This window comes from Triturus cristatus, chromosome 10 (genome assembly GCF_964204655.1).
Source record: "Triturus cristatus chromosome 10, aTriCri1.1, whole genome shotgun sequence".
NCBI lineage: Eukaryota > Metazoa > Chordata > Amphibia > Caudata > Salamandridae > Triturus > Triturus cristatus.
This window is the reverse complement of record NC_140593.1, coordinates 1,232,752,971-1,232,772,161: the sequence shown is the minus strand read 5'-3', so window position 1 is coordinate 1,232,772,161 and position 19,191 is coordinate 1,232,752,971. Positions and strand designations below refer to the sequence as shown.

The 19,191-nt window shown below is 46.5% G+C and overlaps 1 protein-coding gene across 5 annotated transcripts in view; it reads right to left on the bottom strand.

Moving 5' to 3' along the window:
* Window positions 1–19,191, bottom strand: part of FGD1 (FYVE, RhoGEF and PH domain containing 1) — a 425,310-nt gene that overhangs the window by 161,818 nt on the left and 244,301 nt on the right. The window contains exon 1 of one of the 5 annotated variants that reach the window (XM_085629852.1): window positions 16,327–17,931. The exons of 2 other annotated variants lie outside the window; for them this stretch is intronic. In XM_085629852.1, coding sequence (XP_085485978.1) covers window positions 16,327–16,354 — 28 coding nt within the window. In that variant the 5' untranslated portion in view covers window positions 16,355–17,931. Of the gene's footprint in view, window positions 1–16,326; window positions 17,932–19,191 lie in introns of those variants that run through there. 2 more of the 5 variants (XM_085629853.1, XM_085629854.1) reach the window with 2 other exon arrangements.

The window sequence follows — 19,191 nt, the reverse complement described above, 5'->3', positions numbered from 1 at the left end:
TATAACACTGGTTTCTCTAGCAGTGGCATCAGTTGACAAATCCCGAACAAGCATTGGTAAATACATTTATTGCTGCACAGGGATATACTGCAGGGAATAAAAACTGACTGTTGGCAAGTTTAGCCTCCAATCTCACTCTATTGCTGTACCACTGCAGGGACTGAAAATAGACCACAGGCATTTCAATTCTATCTACCGTAACACTAAAGAGAAAACAAGCACTGGCAAGACAGGTTTGGCCATGGCAAGCTAGTGCAATGGGTTGCTTTCTATTTTTTATTGCAAGCATATGACACAAAAATAAATCACAAAAGTAAACATGCAACCACCAAAATGAGGCCACCATCTGCTTGCAATAAACATTTCTAAGCTAAAAATATTCTCTAATGTGGCTGTGTTACCAGTGGTGCTTTTTAAATAACAAGCCTTTCAGTTACGTTGTCTATTTTATTATTATTATTTTTGAAAGAGACCAGAATAAATCCCCACCTGACCAAGCAATCGAATCATCGGCAGCTACAGGGTTAAAATGGGAATGTACCCACCTTATAACCCCAACGGAAATGAATAGACACCTAACTCGCCGTTTGAAGAGGAACTCATTTTAGGTGGATGTTCACAGCGTGAACAGGCTTTAGCAGTCGCTCAAAGAGAAGGAAGCCAATGGGTAACGCCTGCTGCGCCATCGTCCCGTGCTGTGTTCTGTGGTGGGCGGACCCAACATGTGAATCCCAGTTTAACAATGCCAGCGGATGAAGCCCGCTCGCTGAGAGCCCCTCTGCGGATGTTTGGAGAGTATGGATTCTTTTGAAAAACAATGGTCTGGCTATACATCGAAGGCCGTCTCATGGGCCGGAGCCAACTTTACACCACAGGTATTTCTATCCTCTCATGTCTCTCTATCACTGCATGCTAAACAAGCATTTGTCAAGCGAATCGGTCTGTTATTGGCTGCCAGCCTTTTGGCTTTGTAAATGCCCGTTTTGCTTTGTAAACTTTAATGCTGGGGAAGTCTAAAAATGTTGATTAAAGGTTAAGTGTTCTTTTTGGTCTTATAAAACCACATTACCATAGTAATTTGTGGCTCTGAATGAAACTACTTTGTGTGCCGATGTTCTCCTTGTGAAAGAGCAGAATGCCGTCACTCACAGTGAATCAGCCAATGGCTGAAGTGGGCTGACCCACAGCTCCATTTCGTCTGGAGTGGGTGGAACAAAAATGTGAATGGCACATCAACAGACCAATGGCTGAAGACAGCTGACTGACAGCCCCTATACATAGGTATGTTTTATATATAATTTTTGTAAAATCAAACGGTCTTGGATAATACTGGACCTGAACAAGCATAAGCAAAGCCAATATCTGTCAGATTTGGACCTACTGGCTTTGTCAATGGTTTTGAGCCGTGCTCTATAGTATCACTGATGCTACATGGCTAATTAAATTAAAAAAGCCTAATGCGTCATTTTGTAGGTGAGTCTTTTCATTTGCTGATCCAACTCACACGGGTAGAAAACAATGAGGTGGGGTGGAGCAGATGAGGGAGAGCACATCACGCAGGTGGCGGGGAAAAACAACATGGGCAAGGGAGAACAGTGAGAGAGGGGAAGAGAAGCACACTAAGGAGACATCTGGAAAACACAAGCACTCTTTTGTCGAGTGTTTAAACAAAAAAGTAGTGCCTTAAATTGTGATCTGTGTGAGAAAAAAGTGATATGTGTAAAGACAGGGGAGGGACAAGCACAAGAAGAGGAAGTAAAGTCCACACACACTAACGAATAAAAAGCAATCTAACTCGAGTGACAGTGAAGCCAAGCATTGGGCGGGTTCTAAGCCCGCTGTAAGGTAACAATACGTATCACAGAAGACGTACTGCGTGCGGTCTAGTAGGCAAGACCTAAAATAGCAGATCACAGGGATTTCTATCCTTTCTTTTCACTGAATGAGCGCATGGAATAACAAGCATTTGCAATGCAATAGGTCTCACATTTGTGAGAGTTTGAGCTATTGGCATTGCAAATGACAATGCCTTCCATTTATGTGTTTTGATAACCTGCAAGCATCAGTAAGGAATTTAAGTACAAACTGCATGTTTACACACCGCTTGCAGGATTTCAAAACACACACATAAAAGCCATTATCATTTACAATGCCAATAAGTCAAACTATTGAAAATGCAAGCCAGAGCTATTGGCTTTGCCAATGTGTGTAAGCTATGTTCTAGAGCAGGGTAAGCATTACAACTGACTGATTTGGGAGTTGAGGGGTGGTTACACTCTGATAATTTACAGTTGCACTGGCTTAGTTAAAATAATTTCTAGTGATTTAGCTTACTTCAAGCATTCCATCCTTTACTTTTTGTCTTGCCTAATCATGAGTGACACCAAATAAAATACTTATGGTATCAACAACCACTGGAATTCACAATCTAAAAAAATACACTAAATGCACCAAAAAACAGGCTCAGTTCAATTGTCTCAGTAGCAAAAAACAAACAAATCGAAGTTGAAGTTGTTAAAATAATTTCTCGTGATTTACAGTTTTGGTGTGCTAGCATGCTACAGGTACTTTTAACGTGAGGTAATATGAATCGAGAACATTGAGCTGTACCTGTTTTCACACTATTTTGCCAATAATAACGAAACGATTTCAGTTTCCTCTAAATTGAGACTAAGTGACACCTTAATCCTCTAGCCAGGAAGCCTGTCTTTCTAGTGCGTGTCGCTTCCTATCTTGTTAGCCTTGTCTTAATTGTATGTTCTTATAATGTCATTGCCCAAGAATTGTACTTCAGAATGAAAACAAATATTCTCGTCAGACACAATCCCGTCCCCGTGCCTTGACAATTCAGCACTTTGTAACTTGCAGATGCAATGTGATAGACGTATTTATTTAGGCTCAAATTGTTGCAAACCTACGAATACTCCAACCAAAGCAAATTTCCGACTTTTAACATGACGTAATATGAATCGAGAACATTGAGCTGTACCTGTTTTCACACTACTTTGCCAATAATAACGTAACGATTTCCGTTTCCTCTAAATTGAGGCTAAGTGACACCTTAATGCTCTAGCCTGTCTTTCCAGTGCGTGTCGCTTCCTATCTTGTTAGCCTTGTCTTAATTGTATGTTCTTATAATGTCATTGTCCAAGAATTGTACTTCAGAATGAAAACAAATATGCTCGTCAGACACAATCCCGTCCCTTGACAATTCAGCACTTTGTAACTTGCCGCACTTTTAGTTATTTGCGGCTAAATGTTGATTGTGGTGCCACTTTTCATCAAACATCTCTATATTATATTTTAGTTCTGATATCCAATGCACTGACATCTGGCTATGTCTCTTGGGAACCACTGCTAATCTTAACTAGTTCAGCACGTGGGGCCCTGGCCTCACACCCTCTCTGCCTGCCAGCCCTGCTCTCCCCTCAGATATGCAGCTTTTCCTCACCATCGCTTTTTGCTATAACACTTTGTCCACACAAAGTCTTTAGAAATCAATATTTCCCCCTCTCTAATAGGAAAACCCCAAGAACATATGTGCTATGGAATAATCTATTGTGCTGCCAAAATTGCAACACACTCGGTGCAGAAAGTCAAAGGCAGAAATCAATAGATTTTGTGACAACTTTATTGATTGAAGCGGCCGAATAGCTTGGCAAGTGATAGCCCGCAGATGGCTTGACGTCCGGAAACTGGTGGCCGGTGAAGCGTGGGCCCGCTGGAGGGGAAACTCTCATCAAGGGCAGAGGCTGGAACTTCCTAAACAGAAATGCAGCCCATGTGACTCGTGTTTGTGGCATCTCTCCGGCAGAAGCCGGATATGACATCAAATGTTTCGACAGTGAAGTGATACACCGAAATGGTATTTAATTTGCTGAAATGTCCTAGCGAGCACACGGAGTCAAAGACGTTCTGTATAGCACAACTGTAAACCACACCACAACAGCGCGGCAAAATAATGCATTATGAATACATCCAAAACAAGCTACCGAAACAAAGATGGTGTGGGCCAGTCGCCATGGGCCATCCCAAAAGGCGAAAGGGCGGTAACAACAAAGCCCGATATCCAATTACGCGCCACCGTTTACCATAACGGATTACGCAAGCCAATCGGAAAGAGGGGCCGGGATTCAAGTCCCTTGTTTACTATAGCTCTCGCAGGCGAAGAGCGCATGCGCGCTCCAATGCCAGGCGAGACCTAAAAAGACAAACAGGTACCCATGTCCCATCACACAATATCACTGCATGGAATAAAAACAGACCAAGGTAACTTCTGCCCTTCAACCTCGATACTTCACTGCTTGGAGCAACAAGCATTGGCGAAATCAACAGGTAAGGCCTTAGCAAGCTGGTGCAAGGGGTATTTGTTTTTCAAGTATATAGGGCAGAGGAGTTGGCCTAACGGCTAGGGCGCTCGACCTCGGACCTGGGGAACTGGGTTCGAGTCTCGGTAATGACGCTGAACATCCTGTGATTCTGGGCAAATCACTTAATCTCCCCGTGCCTAACAAAAAATAAATGTGTGTCCTCATGTAACGTAACTGGCGCTATGTAAACCGCTCTGATACCTGATTGGATTCGGGTCAAGTTTGCGCTATATAAAACTCTGAAAAAAAAAAGTATATGCCACAAAATATAAAGAATTAACAAATATTTAATTTAAAAAAAAAAAAAAAAAAGATTAATAACCACTTTTTTTAATTGAACAGTAGGGGGATTCATAGGCAACAAGTGGCCTTACAACTTAACGTGATTCTTATTGGTGCAGAGAAAAAAATACCATAGGCTCTGAATTACTGTGACTTGAAAGCAAAGTTTAAACACAAAAGGATGACAACAAAAATAAACAAGCACTGGCAAAGCCAATAGGTCTCGCCTTATGAATGGTTTTTCCCCAAGCTCTACAGCATCGTCAATGCCGTAGATGCAGCGAGCACAAGGTAGGTGGGTTTATTTCTTTTTTTATTTTAAGTTAACTTATCCCGTTGCATGATAAGTTCCCCGACCCCTATCCTGCCCCGCTGCCTTCTGCTCTTACCTGTGGCGGCCACCACTGCTGTGCTAGTGGTATTAGTGACAGTATTGGTATTGTGATGGTATCTGCAGTGCCTGGTGCAGTAAAAAAAAGGGTCTTTAAATACACAACGCATTCAAAGAATTGAGTATGAGAAGAAGTGGAATGTTTCAATCTACTTTTCATATGCAAAGTAGTCCTCGTGCATTGCAATGGAAGCACTCCATAGGGGGCGGAGAGGTACGCCAAACGGCCAATAGCATGAAAGTGCGAAAAAATATAACTCTGGGCTGATCTAACATAGGGCTGACAAGTCCAGTTACTGGAAGAGGCAGATCCAAATAAGCCAGTGGCTGAAGAGGTTGACCGAAAGCCACATTTATGAATATTATAAGCTAAAGCTCTTACAGGCTGCTGCTCTGTCATCTCAGACCTAACAAGCTTTGGCAAAGACAATTGGTCTCGCCTTTAAGCCCTACTGACTTGGTTTTTGGTGGTGCTGTACAGTAATGCGACACGGTGCAGCATTGGCAAAATAATCGTGTTTTTTTTACAAGAAACAGGCTGGATGGAGGTGGCATCATTAAAAGGGGTAGGGTAGAAGCACAAGGGAGTGAGAACATGAGAGCACCACAGGAGCACAAGGGCGAGAGAGCTATACGGAGCACTGGATGGGTAGAGAGATGGACATGGACAAGCGAGAGCCGGGGGGGTGCAAGCATATGGACGAGAGAGAGCAACACCGAGGAGGCAGCAGGAAAAAAGCACACAAGAGAGACAGCTGGAAAACATGTGCACTCGTGGAGTGCTTGTAAGAAAAAAGAAACGAGAGAGAGCAGCGAGGGGGAAGAAAGGCAGATGGATGGGAGAGAGCCAGTGGTTCATTTCTAAAAATAGAAGTGCCGGGGATCTCGTCAGGAGGCAGCTCCGGCCAGCCCATTTCTCCTGTAAGTGATGCCTGACACAGAACCAACAAACCCTACAAGTGGGGGGTGGATGTGGCGTAATGACAAGAGCTGCCAACTTCGGAGCTGGGGAATCAGGTTTGAGTCTCGGCGTCGACTCAACATCCTGTGATTCTGGGTGAATCACTTCATCTCCTTCTGCCCACCAAAAATGGATGTGTCCTGAACTGGTGCTCAGGTGCCAGTGTTGATGATTAAGTGCCAGTGCTGAGTACCGGAAACCACCGGCTCAAATTAAGCACTGGAAAGAGCACTATGGAGCAGGAGGAGAAGCAAGTAGCACATGAGAGAGACACATGGAAAACACATGCAATCTCAAGAAGGGTTTAAGCAAAAAAATAGTTCCAGCTGAAAGTGGGCAGTGGAAGAACACAAGTAAAGCGGGTATGCTAAACGGAGGAACAAACACTAGATGAACAAGGCAAGTTATTGAAGAAGAAGGAAGTAGAGAGAGTCACAATAATGACAACCAGTGGTAACCAAGGGGCGTGTGTTAGACCCACTGTAAGTTCTTGGTCAGCTGACAATTGGTCGTAGACCGCTTGCGCGGTTTGGTAGGTTTGACCTAAAAAGGGGTCGAGGGGCAGTGAAACAGGAAGTTTGGATGACGTGATTTAGGAAAGACAAGATCAGGGACATGATAAAGCAAATGCCTAGGAATTATTTGCTAAGAAGTTGGGCAGGTTACCAACCAGCCAATCCCCTTGATTGGCTATTTTAGGCTTTGAAACACCCACAAATGTCAGCTCCTCTCCCCTTGTCAAGAGCTTGGTACCTGCTCAATCACCTGCATGAGAGAAGATTGCTTCTGGAGCAGGACTGACGGACCCTGACTTGTTGACCAGTAACTGTGTGATCTTCTGCAGAAACACATGGAGTCCGGGGTTGCCTGTCTACAAGCAGACCTCGTGCCTGGTAGCTATGGAGCCCCTCTAGTTCTTGGGGGAAGGACAAGACGACAGCCCATTCGTAGAGCCCGGGGTTGCCTGTCTACAAGCAGACCTCGTGCCTGGTAGCTATGGAGCCCCTCTAGTTCTTGGGGGAAGGACAAGACGACAGTCCATTCGTAGAGACTTCTGGAGCGCTGATGTTCTAGTGACGCAAGGCACAGACCAGGACATGGCACTCTCCTTAGGGGTGGGCGGAATTTGCGGAATTAACCTTCGCAAATTATCGCGAGAATGTTTAAAATTATCGCAAACAAGCAGAAATATCGCGAAGATGCGGAAGGTTTTTTCCGGCATGTTCGCGCGATTTTCTGCATGGTTGCGGGTCGCCAACTTACCCATGTGGCTGCTTGCGGGCGCGGCCATCTTGTTTTGAGTTGTTCTCGCGGTGCATGATCGCGAGAAGAAAGACGTGATCGCGCGACGCATGACGTCACTGCGGGCGCGAACTGTCGCGAGACAGCGCAAATGGCTAAAAACAATACAACATCTCATGGAGAACGCGACCGGATCAAGAAAACTTGTCGGCGAACGCAGGGAATCAGGTAAGGCGATCGCGCGCGCGCGAGAATGTATCATTTTACAGCGCGAGCAAGAAACAAATTATCGCCAAGCTGCGGAAACCGGAATTTTTGACATCTTCGCGCTCTCCGCGGAACGCAAAAATGTCAAAATATCGCAATTTCCGCGAACGGAACGAAATTTTTGCCCAGGCCTAACTCTCCTCTGCTGGCACGGCGACTCCAGCCTGGGACTTTCTCTTGGCCACATCGTCCTCACGCACATGACTGTCGGTTGAGACTTGGCGCCCAGCCTCAAGCAGGCGCTTCCGGAAGTGGTATAACCCGCGTTTGTTCGTGTGTCTTGAGAAAGTCCAACCACAAGAATCCGAAAAAGACCTGACGAGTGTTTTGTTTTTTATGACCACAAACGAAAGTGCAAGAGAGCTTTCTTTAGCAGTGGAAGGGCCTAATTTAGATCTCGGCGGACGGGTTACTCCATCACAACGGTGACGGATATCCCATTCGCTAAAATATAAATCTGATAGGATATAATGAGATTTATATTTCAGCGGACGGGAAATCCGTCACTATTGTGACAGAGTAACCTGTCCGCTGAGATCTAACTCAGGCCCCAGGTTACTGCTGCTCGGTGACGTGAATCCAACACTTCCAGACGGCGTGGACCCTGCCGCCATGAGTCTTCCCTTTGACTATCTGACATTTTGCAGACGGTTCCTGAGATCACGTCTCCTGTTTTACATTTTCAAGTGTTTAGTAGCGGGTTAAGGGAGTTCTTTTCCAATTAGACCACTCTTGTCATTGTGCACCTTGACCCCACTGTGAGTGACGGACGAGGAGTCAGTGGTTCTCAACCTTTTGACTTCTGTGGACCCCCTGAATCATTACAGGAATCCAGGGACCCCAGGTGAGTCATTATTGGAAGCTGGGGACCCCTTGTCTAACTCATGTCTATGATTTGAACCTCAAAACAATACACAAAAATATGAAACCAAGTAAACACCAAACAGGTTCTCAAATAGTGAAAGATTTTGTTTAATTCAGAATCAAATATAGAAAAAGTTTGCAAATTTTGAATCTTGCTTCTTTATTTGTATACACTTTATTAATTTTTGATATTATTTAATTTTGTAAAACGGTGGTGGCCCCCCTGAGTATGCCTTGCGGACGCCCAGGGATCCATGGACCACAGATTAAGAACCACTGGGTTAGGTGACGAGTGATTCTGTCTCCTTCCTGGTCCCCCCACCTTACTCTGAAGCTGCTTCACCATTTAAAGGGGTAAATGACCTCACGATAGGTCTGGAGACCCCGGCAGACGTCATCAAGCAAAGCCATATTCTAGAGCGCCCGTTGTTCGTCATGCGGGCCTCGGGTTGAGACTGCTTTTTTCTCTTCACTGGACGGACCGTTTCATATCTTTCCTGTTTTCTACCTGTCTAGAGAGCTGAGTGTGCGGGGCCTAGAGCTCACCCTTCAATGTAGAGGTATGGTGAGCGGGGCCCCACGAGGTGACTTGCGGGTCCCTGGAGTGGGGTGTTTATGGAGCTCACCCACAGTGGGTTAGTGCCAGCTCTCTTCCACACTCATCCTGCCAGTGACCTCTGCACTCTTACAGGAGCAGCGTCGGGATACACAGGATACCCCGCATGTACCCGTCCGTCTCTGTAGCCAGGCCTCAAAGAGGAGAGAATGTCTTTAATGGGCAGAGGGGGGGACCCCACATGCCTTGGTTAAGGCTCTGAACGTACCATAAAATATGTACGCTTTATAAAGCATTTTTATCCAAAGCAATTCAAGTAGAGTATTTTGGTCACAAGTTATTACTAGCCGGGTCTGGTGGCTCAGTGGACTAATGCATCTATTGCAGGTAACAACTTATTTTTACATTACTAATGGATGTCTGGTCATACAAAGCTCAAACGTACACACTTCATTCACGGGTTATTTACTTTTACAGCAAATGTGTACAAGCTTTACGAACAAGCCTCTTACAGGTGCTATGTGCTGAATGAAACTTATAAGACATCGCTCTTTGTGAAAAGTATTGCTATGTATAAATAAAAGGTACAGTCAAGGGCACCTCCTTTGCTCCCTACTCAGCCAAACTAAATGCAGCAGCATTTGATATTTACAGAACCTACAACAAATGCAGTTTCAGTGATTTTTTCATTTTTTAGCTAAAAACTTTGGAGCCTCACCAAAAACAATCTTAGTGGGGGCGTCCTCTTCTGTACCAAATCAAAATTGGTATTGGCTCAAATATACAGTTACAGGTGGATTTTAAACGAAAATCTCATTCTAACACAGCTGCGAAAACCTGTTGGGCTTAAAACACAAATGGAATCGCTGCTGTCAGTAGCTGCCACGTGCATTTTCACAAAGCATTAAAAAATATGTTGATTTTAGTTATTTAAAAAAATATTATGTACTTGTCAAGTGTATTAAAACCTACAATGAATTCATATTATGATACCCAAAACTAGCCAACATTTAGCAAATAGTTTTTCAATGCATTAGAACACCATTTATTTAATTTGGTAAATAGGCGGTTAGTTCTAATGCAACACTGTTTAAAAAACTACAAGTTCGATCATCTTGGTCAACGGTTCAACAGATATTGTGGAAGGGGATGGAGTCGCCCAGGGAAGTGCTACGGTACCTTCATTCTTTAACATCTACAAGAGACCTCTGCCCACAGGTTATGACAAGGCAGCCTTCCCTGTGGAATGCACACAAACAACATCTACGTCTGAGGAACAGAAGGACATCGCCACAGCCCCAGTGCATGTTGGGTAAAGGAAAGACCCTTCTGCCCGAATGGCTCCAAGATGAAAGATCCTGGAGTGGATGAAATCAGCCAACGCTCCTCCTTTCATCTGCCCCCCGACTCCCAGTTGTGGGGCAGTGAACAAGGTTTGACAACAAGCGTTCCTTGGAGCAGCGCGTCACAGCGATGGGGGCGAACGCTGCCTTCCATCACACGCTGGCGCGGGTTCGATACTCGTGCTTTGGGAGCTCCTCCTGGGTGTGCCTGCTTCTGGAAATATAGATATTGATAATCCAGCGCCTCGAGATCCGCACGAGTGATCTGCTGCGCTTTATAGATGTTTTATTGATTGGTTAATATATTCGCAGAGATTGCAGCTTCGCTTTCCGCGATCCCCCGAGGAAAGGGAAATGTCCAATGGTATCTGGAACCACAGCATATCTTTGTGGAAAATGACCTTTTTTTAGGTCTTTTTTACCTGATAATTGACTGGGGAGATTGTCAGTTGGGAATATTGGGAATGCAGAATTCCTGAGGGAGTGTAATTCCTGATTGAGGGAAACGCTGCTTCCGGCAGCCTCAGGACCCGCCTCTCACTTGTGAGGGCACCATCGGAGGACATCACATTGTTTGGGGTGCGCTCCACTTTGAACCAGCTGGGCCTTGCAGCTACCAAGGCTCATTGATTGTAATGTGGTGCAGCCCTGAAGACACCAAGGGGCAAACTCTGCCTCGACGTGAAGAAACCAGACACGTCACGGTGGCCCTCAGGGTCCTTCACCAGCTCCAGAGGCTCACAGAAGAAAGTTCACCCCGTGGGATCCAGGAACTGTCCCCTCCCTACACACCCCGCTGGAGCCCGAGATCAGGCACGGAAGTGACCTCACTCAAGCCAGGGTCACCCACAGGAAGTACGGGGGAGGTGGGTCCGGCGGGGGCCACACCTCTGGAACTCACTGGGCCCCCATCTTAGAAGCAATGCCGGCCTGGCTCTGTTTGTCTGAAGGGGCTTTCTCTTGCCTTAAAAGCCTCGGGACTGCCCCAAAAGCCCGCCCATTGGGGTCAGGACCCTAAAGGTTGTTATGTTGTGGACATTTACTGTAGAGCAGAGACTCCCGCCCGGAGCTGTACCTTGGCGCTTTGTTAGTCAGCAGCCATGCAATGCAATCAGCCCATCCGTGTCTTTAAGAGTCTTTTGGTCGTGGCGTGCTCTGAGCTCACTCGAGTGTGCAGAGGAGGTTTGCTCCAGTGAAGTGGGGCAGATCTGAGGGCTGCACCCCGAGCCTGGAGGGGCGGATGCGGGGGCCTTAATACAGCTCGGATTGCAGTCCAGTGGGCTGGTGATGGCGAGGTCTGGTGTGCAGGGAGGAAGGATGGCCTCTGACCCCTGAGAGCCGCGCCTCGTCCTATCAGCAGCGGGTTCTGCTCCTAGTTCAGTCTGGGGCGTTCACGGCGCGTGTGGTGCGTATGTGTGTGCGTGTGTGTATGTGTGCGTGTGCGTGTGTGTGTGTATGGGTGCGTGTATGTGGATGTGTGTGTGTGAGAGTGTATGTGTGTGCTTGTGTGTTTGTGTATGTATGTGTGTATGTGTGTGTATGTGTGCGTGTGTGGGTGGGTGTGTATGTATGTGGGGGGGTGTATGTGGTGGGGGGCAGTGTTAGTCAAGAACGAGCCTTCATTCCGCAATAGTGCTACTTTGTGATCTCCATCAGAAGCCAGCGCTTTATAAAACTATAAATAAATAAATGAACATTTTTTTTCCAGGCGTTTCAAGTCATTTTCCAATCCATACTTACCTACATGGTACTTAACAGGGATTTTTGTATTTTTTGGGTCACATAGCGCATAAGTCCTAAAAAAAGAAGTGGGGGAACTAACCTAGTTGGGCAGTATGCAAGTGACATCAAAGCACGGCCATCACGGTGCAGGACATCACAGGAAATGACATCATAGAAAGTGGCATCACAAGCCATGACTTTACAGGAAGTGGCATCACAAGAAGTGGCATCAGATCTAAAGCCCTCACATACATGTTCAGCAGGTCTATCGTGTGTTCGTTTGAGCGCAGTGCGAGGGTGATAGCGCAGTGAGCTGTGGAAGAGGATCTGTGACGTCTACACCCTGCAATCCCCCAGTTTTATGTAACACATCCTGTACATTCATTAACAAACTTATATACTTTATTGTACAAGTAATATGCACGTGTTGATGTAAAGCGCTCTGACACCCTGCTTTGGGATGAGTAGCGCTTTACAAGATACAACAGTGGTACTTAAATCATTTCAACGCCTCCTCAGGGGAAGTAACCTCTATAGAAATACAATTTTCTTGAAGTAAATACTGGGAAAGACCAACACATCTGACCTTCTTGCAGCCCGTGCATCTCTCCTCAACAGGGCCTGAAGGAAGTGAAACTCCACCTCTCTTGAGTATGTGTGAAGGGCTCTCAAGGGGCGAGCCTTTGTTTCCCTCTGCTGCATTTGCATCAGGTGTGAGGCTCCTGACGGCTCCCAGCCAGGACACTCCAACAAAAGGAGGGCTGATGACCCCTCAGATTCGGCCTTTGTTATGGGCCCAGCAGGAGTCTGAAACCAGAAAGCCCGGTCCCCACCTGCATGTAGTTGCTTGTTAAAGATGGAAAGCAGACAAGTGGGGCCCAAATTCTAGACTCCGTCCACTCGTGTGAACCCCCAACTCGTGCCCTGGGGTCACAGTGCTACATACGTCTCAGACATGTCACCTTTAAAACTATTTTCACCCTATCAGAGGCGGAGGAGTGAATTGGGGTCTTCGGAGAGGGCGGGACTTGCGGTTCGTCACTGTCCTTCCAGCACTGGAGGGGCAGGACTAGGGGAATGGGCGGGGCTTATTGTGTAGGTGGGCGTGACCAGATCTGCCCCCCACAATACATATAAAAGCTTCGGCAGCGGTTGAGGAGGTCCCAGTGCAGACCCTTTGATCACTCTGTGGCCTTTACAGCACTCACGGTGTGAACCAACTTCACCTGTGACAAAGAGTCACAGACCAAAAGGAAGACCAAAACTGCGGCTAAAAAACTCAAAATGAATCGGAATCCAAAACACACCACCGTTGGAAGGAATCCGACAACCAGAGAAGGAAACGTAGACAAGATCCCTAAAGCAGCCGTGGCCGCTGCAGATAAGAGCAGCGGGGCCAGCTGGTGGGGTTTCGAGAGACGACCACAAGGGAATTATTATTTTTTAAGTTTTAAATAGCGCGAACTAGACCCAAGGCATCGGGTATCAGCGCGCTTTACATGAGCACAAGTTTTGATACAGATTAGCACATTCATTTTTGTTAGGCACGGGGAGAATAAGTGATTTGCTCAGAATCACAGGATGTTGAGCGTCGTTGCCGCGACTCGAACCCGGTTTCCCAGGTCCGAGGTCGAGGGTTCTGGCAAATAAGGCTACATCCTCTTCCCTTGTGGTCGTCTCCCAAAATCCACCCGCTGGCCCCACAGCCCAACCGCTCAGACCTGCAGCGGCTGCCCTAGAAAGGTAGCGCACCGCCGATTGACAGCCCCCGCCACTCAGAATGTGAAAGAATTCATCAAGGTTGTCAAGTCTGCATGTCCTGTGTCCATGTCAGAACGTTTGCCCTCCCAGTACATGACAAAACACGCCTGCGCACAACTACTGCCAGATCACGAGAACTTACCTAACCTTACAGATGGTTTAAAGAACATTCCTCATACAGCCATGAGGTGACATGTGTGGGATACAGAACACAACCAGGACCAGGCCTCCACCAGGCTCAACCCAGATGTATTACCTGTGTCAATGCTCCTTCACGCCTGCTGCTGAGGCAGCCACATGAGGCCTGAGCTGGAGATCTGAAGAGTGGGAACCACACTGGCCATGAATGGCCACACCAATGCACTCACCTATTCAGGCATTCATTTACCTACTTACTCATTCATTCCTTAGTGAGAAGCCTTTCATTCATTCGCTTGTGATCGCTACTTAAAACGTCATTTCCCCCATCTCATTCATTCACACATGCCCCTGGTCACTCAATAATGCATTCATAAATTAATTCACTCTTTCACACTTTCACTTACACATGCATTCTGTCACCGGCTCCTGATCTCATTCATTTCAGAATGCATATGGTCACTTTTTCCTAATTTAGTCACAAATTCATTCACCTAAAGAATCAAGTCATGAAGCATTAATCTGTATATTCGTGTATTTCTTCCGTTTATTTGTTGGTGCATTCACTCATACATTCATCAATTCACATGCACAATTCGCTCAGTCACATATTCACTCTTGCATCCATGCAGCCACCCTATTACTAATTCATATGGTGATCCAGTTATTAATGCTTTACTTCATTCTCTCTTTCATACCTGGGTGAAGCAGTCATTCCTTTGGCACTCACCCATCCATGCCTTCATTCACTCATACAGACTGTGAAAAAGGGGCTGGTCCCTTAAGGACCGCTGGTACTCATCAACCACGCATGTCCTCCTCCATCAGCAGGAAGAGCACCCCCAAAAGCTACTACGGTCCACAGTCATTGGTTGACAATCATTTTACTCCTGATGAAGACCCCTTAACCACAGTCTCTCCATCCATAATGTCGAAACGCGCTGTCTCTATGATAAGGGCATGAACTAATCTGGGACCAACAGTACGAACAAAAAGACCCTTTTTAACATGTTGATCTGGTTGTTGAGGTCACTTTATGATTTATTCTTTTTAGGGAAGGTTATTATATCACAATACGCTGCCAAATGTTACCTATCGGAATACGGGCCCTCGTCGAGGGCCGCCGAACTGTTATTTACAACATAAATAATTCAGATATGTGTACATTTTAAAAGAGTGTATGGCACTCAACTGTGGTGTGTGTCTGGTGATACTTTTTGCACTGCATCAAGGGATTCTACATTAATGAGTTGCTTCTTCTGCATCTTTTCTTACATGTCAGTGTAATATGGCGGGGGATTCAGGAATTGGCTGTAAATTGTCAAATTAAGTTGAGGTTAGAACCAGGTCCACACAGATAAGTGACAGATTGATTTGTGGTAGATTGGGGGAGAATCTTTCTGTTCCTTCTCTCGTGGTCTCACTCATGTATTAATACAGCCATGCTTCTGGGCGCCCTGCTTCATGTTTGATGGGCCCTCCAATCAGAGAGGCCCATGGAGCCGGTGGCTCCTCCCCCCAGTCCAGACAACCAAACTCTAGAGCTCGTCTCCCCTGCATGAAGGAGCACTGGTGCCACCACCAGGTCCGGGGACATTAATCCCGGCTCTTGTCATCATTGCAGACTCAAGGTGCACTCTTTGAGGTGTAACAGTGGTAAGTGCAGCCACTCACACTGTGCAACACTTCATGCATGTGTACGGCACTGCATGCCATGCTCTTAGAAGCAGGGCTTCAACCCTCATGCGCCACAACCGACGTCTCCCTCACGGGTCCAACCCTATCCAATCTTTCCAACCACACTCCTCCTGGAGGGCAACCAGGAGCCAATAAGAATCAGACTCTTGGGGGTATGAAGCACTATACAAATGCTCCAATACAATACTCATCCTTTAACTAATTTACTTCCTCATTCTCTCTTCATCAAATCACTCATTCGCCCCTCTCACTTCGTCATATCCTCATTCACTCCTTACTTTGTTCCTTTCTCTTTCTGTCAATCATTCACTGCACCCTCACTTCCCTCCCTCCACCCCACATGCACTCTCCCTCATCACTCATTCACCCTTCACTCATGTCATTCCTCATTCTATAGCTCATTCCCTGCTGGATCACTCACCTCCTCGTACTCACATATCCTAGAAGACCCTTACAGGCCTCCTCTTGCTCTTCTTCCAAGCTCTTTTCCTCGCTCACTCATTCGTCATCTCTTCCTTCACTCATTCACCCCTCACTCATTTCCTTAGCTCATTCCCTGCTGGATCATTCAGTTCCTCTTACTCACATATCCCTTGCAGGCCTCCTCCTGCTCTTCCTCCAAGCTCTTCCCCTCACTCACTCATTCTTCCATGCATGTGTACAACTGATGCCCAGGTGGGCACAGGGGTGGGCAGAGGTACAATGGCCATGCCACCAACAGGGAGACTTACCCTGCATGCTGCTCCTTTCCGTGTGCATCTAGAGGCTTGCACGTACCGCCCTGGTAAACCAGTCTGGCTGGAGCTGGAATGGCACCTCAATGCTGACCAATGATAGCTGTTCCTTAGTCCATGCCAATGCTAGCCCTCATTTTCTTAGTGTATTCCAATGTTAATTCTTTGCCTCAGTCCATGTGGATGTTGGCTCTTATCTTAGACCATACCAACGAAGATCGATATCTTAGTCCATGTCAACGATGATCTTCTGCCTTAGTCCAACCCAAAGACTCTTTTGCCTCAGGCCATTGGGGTTGGCTTTTACCTTAAGCCGTACCAATGAAGATCGATATCTTAGTCCATATCAACGATGATCTTCTGCCTTAGTCCAACCCAAAGACTCTTTTGCCTCAGGCCATTGGGGTTGGCTTTTACCTTAAGCCGTACCAATGAAGATCGATATCTTAGTCCATATCAACGATGATCTTCTGCCTTAGTCCAACCCAAAGACTCTTTTGCCTCATGCCACATGGATTTTGACTTTTATCTTCGACCAGATCGATCATTATTCTAGTCCATGTCAACAACGATCCTTTGCCTCACTCCATGCCAACGTTGGCCCCCATCTCAGACCTTACCAACGATGATCGATATCTTAGTCCATGTCAATGATGATCCTTCACCTTTGTTTATACCAAAGACTTCTTTGCCTCAGACCATCAGAATGTTGGCTCTTACCTTAAGCCGTACCAATGATGATTGAGATTATAGTCCAAATCAACGATGATTGTATGCCTTAGTCCATGTCAAAGAAACACACTGCCTCAGTCCATGCGGACGTTGGATCCTATCTTAGATTACACCATCGATGATCGATATTTTAGTCCATATCAACGATGATCGTAGCCAAAGAAACACACTGCCTCAGTCCATGAGGACGTTGGATGTTATCTTAGATTAGACCAACGATGATCGATATTTTAGTCCATGTCAACAATGATCCTTTGCCTTAGTCACAGACTGTTTTCCAGTTGTTGTTTCCAATGTTCGTCCGTGTCCTAGACCAAACGAACGATGATGGTGCTTTCGTCAATGCCAAGACATCCGTCCCTCAGTCCACGACAATGGTGGCCCTTTTCTTAAAGCTTACCAATGATGACTGATAGCTTGGTCCACGCCAGCGTGAATCCTTTGCCTTAGTCTGTGATAAAACTCCCTTTGCTTTAGTCCATGCCAACGTTGGCCTTTATCTTCGACCATACCAAGGACGACTGGAATCCTACTCCATGCCAGTGATGGTTATTCCCTCCTTCTATGCGCAGTGACCCTTACCTTAGTCCATGCAAAGGCCGATTATAATCTTACTACACATCAAGCGCGGACCACTGCCTCAGTCCTTTGTAATGATGAACCCACCCTTAGTTCACATCAGTGGTGGCTTCAACTTTCTCCTGGATCAGCAGTGACCCGGGGATAAACAGACAGTTCGTCCACACCAAGGAAGACCTGTGCCTAATTGTATCACAACAAAGTCCATCCAATACTCTCGGCCACAAGAGACCGGTGTCTTAGTCACGTAAGAAAGACCCACGTTGTCGCCAAGACCAAATCCACAGCTACAAATGCCCTCTTCTAACTTCACGTCAAAAAGGCTTTGGTAGTGCTCTGTGTACCTGAGACCACGCCAATGAAGATCGGGTCTTAGCCCAAGCCCTTGCTTGATGGGAACGAAGACCCGTGCCTTAGTCCGTGTCCATGAAGATTGACACTGTCCAGGTCATTGTTACATGTGAACAAAGATCCCAACCTTATCCCGTGTTAACTAAGACCAACTCTTGGTCCTCGTCCATGAAGACCCTACCTTACTCCAAGCCTACAAAGACCCTACCTTAGTTTACGCCAATAAAGACCCTACCTTACTCCAAGCCTACAAAGACCCTACCTTCCTCCATGCCTACAAAGACCCTACCTTAGTTTACGCCAACAAAGACCCTACCTTTACTCCAATCCTACAAAAACCCTACCTTAGTTTACGCCAACAAAGACCCTACCTTTACTCCAAGCCTACAAAAACCCTACCTTAGTTTACGCCAACAAAGACCCTACCTTACTCCAAGCCTACAAAGACCCTCCTTTAGTCTATGCCAACAAAGACCCTACCTTACTCCAAGCCTACAAAGACCCTCCTTTAGTCTATGCCAACAAAGACCCTACCTTACTCCAAGCCTACAAAGACCCTCCTTTAGTCTATGCCAACAAAGACCCTTCCCTACTCCAAGCCTACAAAGACCCTACCTTAGTTTACACCAACAAAGACCCTCCCTCACTCCAAGCCTACAAAGACCCTACCGTAGTCTACTCCAACAAAGAGCTTGGTTCAGTCAATGCCAATTGCGACCGTGCCTTGGCCAATGTCAACGAAGAACTGCCTTAGTGGAAGTCAACAAAGACCCACACCCACTCCGTGTAAAAGTAACAATCCATGACCACCATATGCCGGGTCTTGGCCATGTCAATAAGAAGCTGTACTTGGCCCATGCCAAGGAAGACCCATGTGTTAGTCCACAACACCGAAGGCCTGCGCCTTAGCGCCAGTTGGTCATGTCTCTGCCTCGGTCCATCTCAACGTCTTCGCCCGCGTCAACCTACACTTGTGACGGCCCTTTTCCAATGAAGACTACGCCAACAAACACCTGTGCCTTAAGCCTAACGTCTATCACTGGGGCTTCATGGCACCACTGCGGTATCTTCTAAGGCAGCGGCACATGGCGACGCAGCGGGCACATCACCGTTGACGCTACCATGGCCGGACCGCCAGGTCCTTACTAAGAAGTCTGGCATCCTGCAAGGGGGGCTGGCACCTCCGTGGAGCCCGAAGGC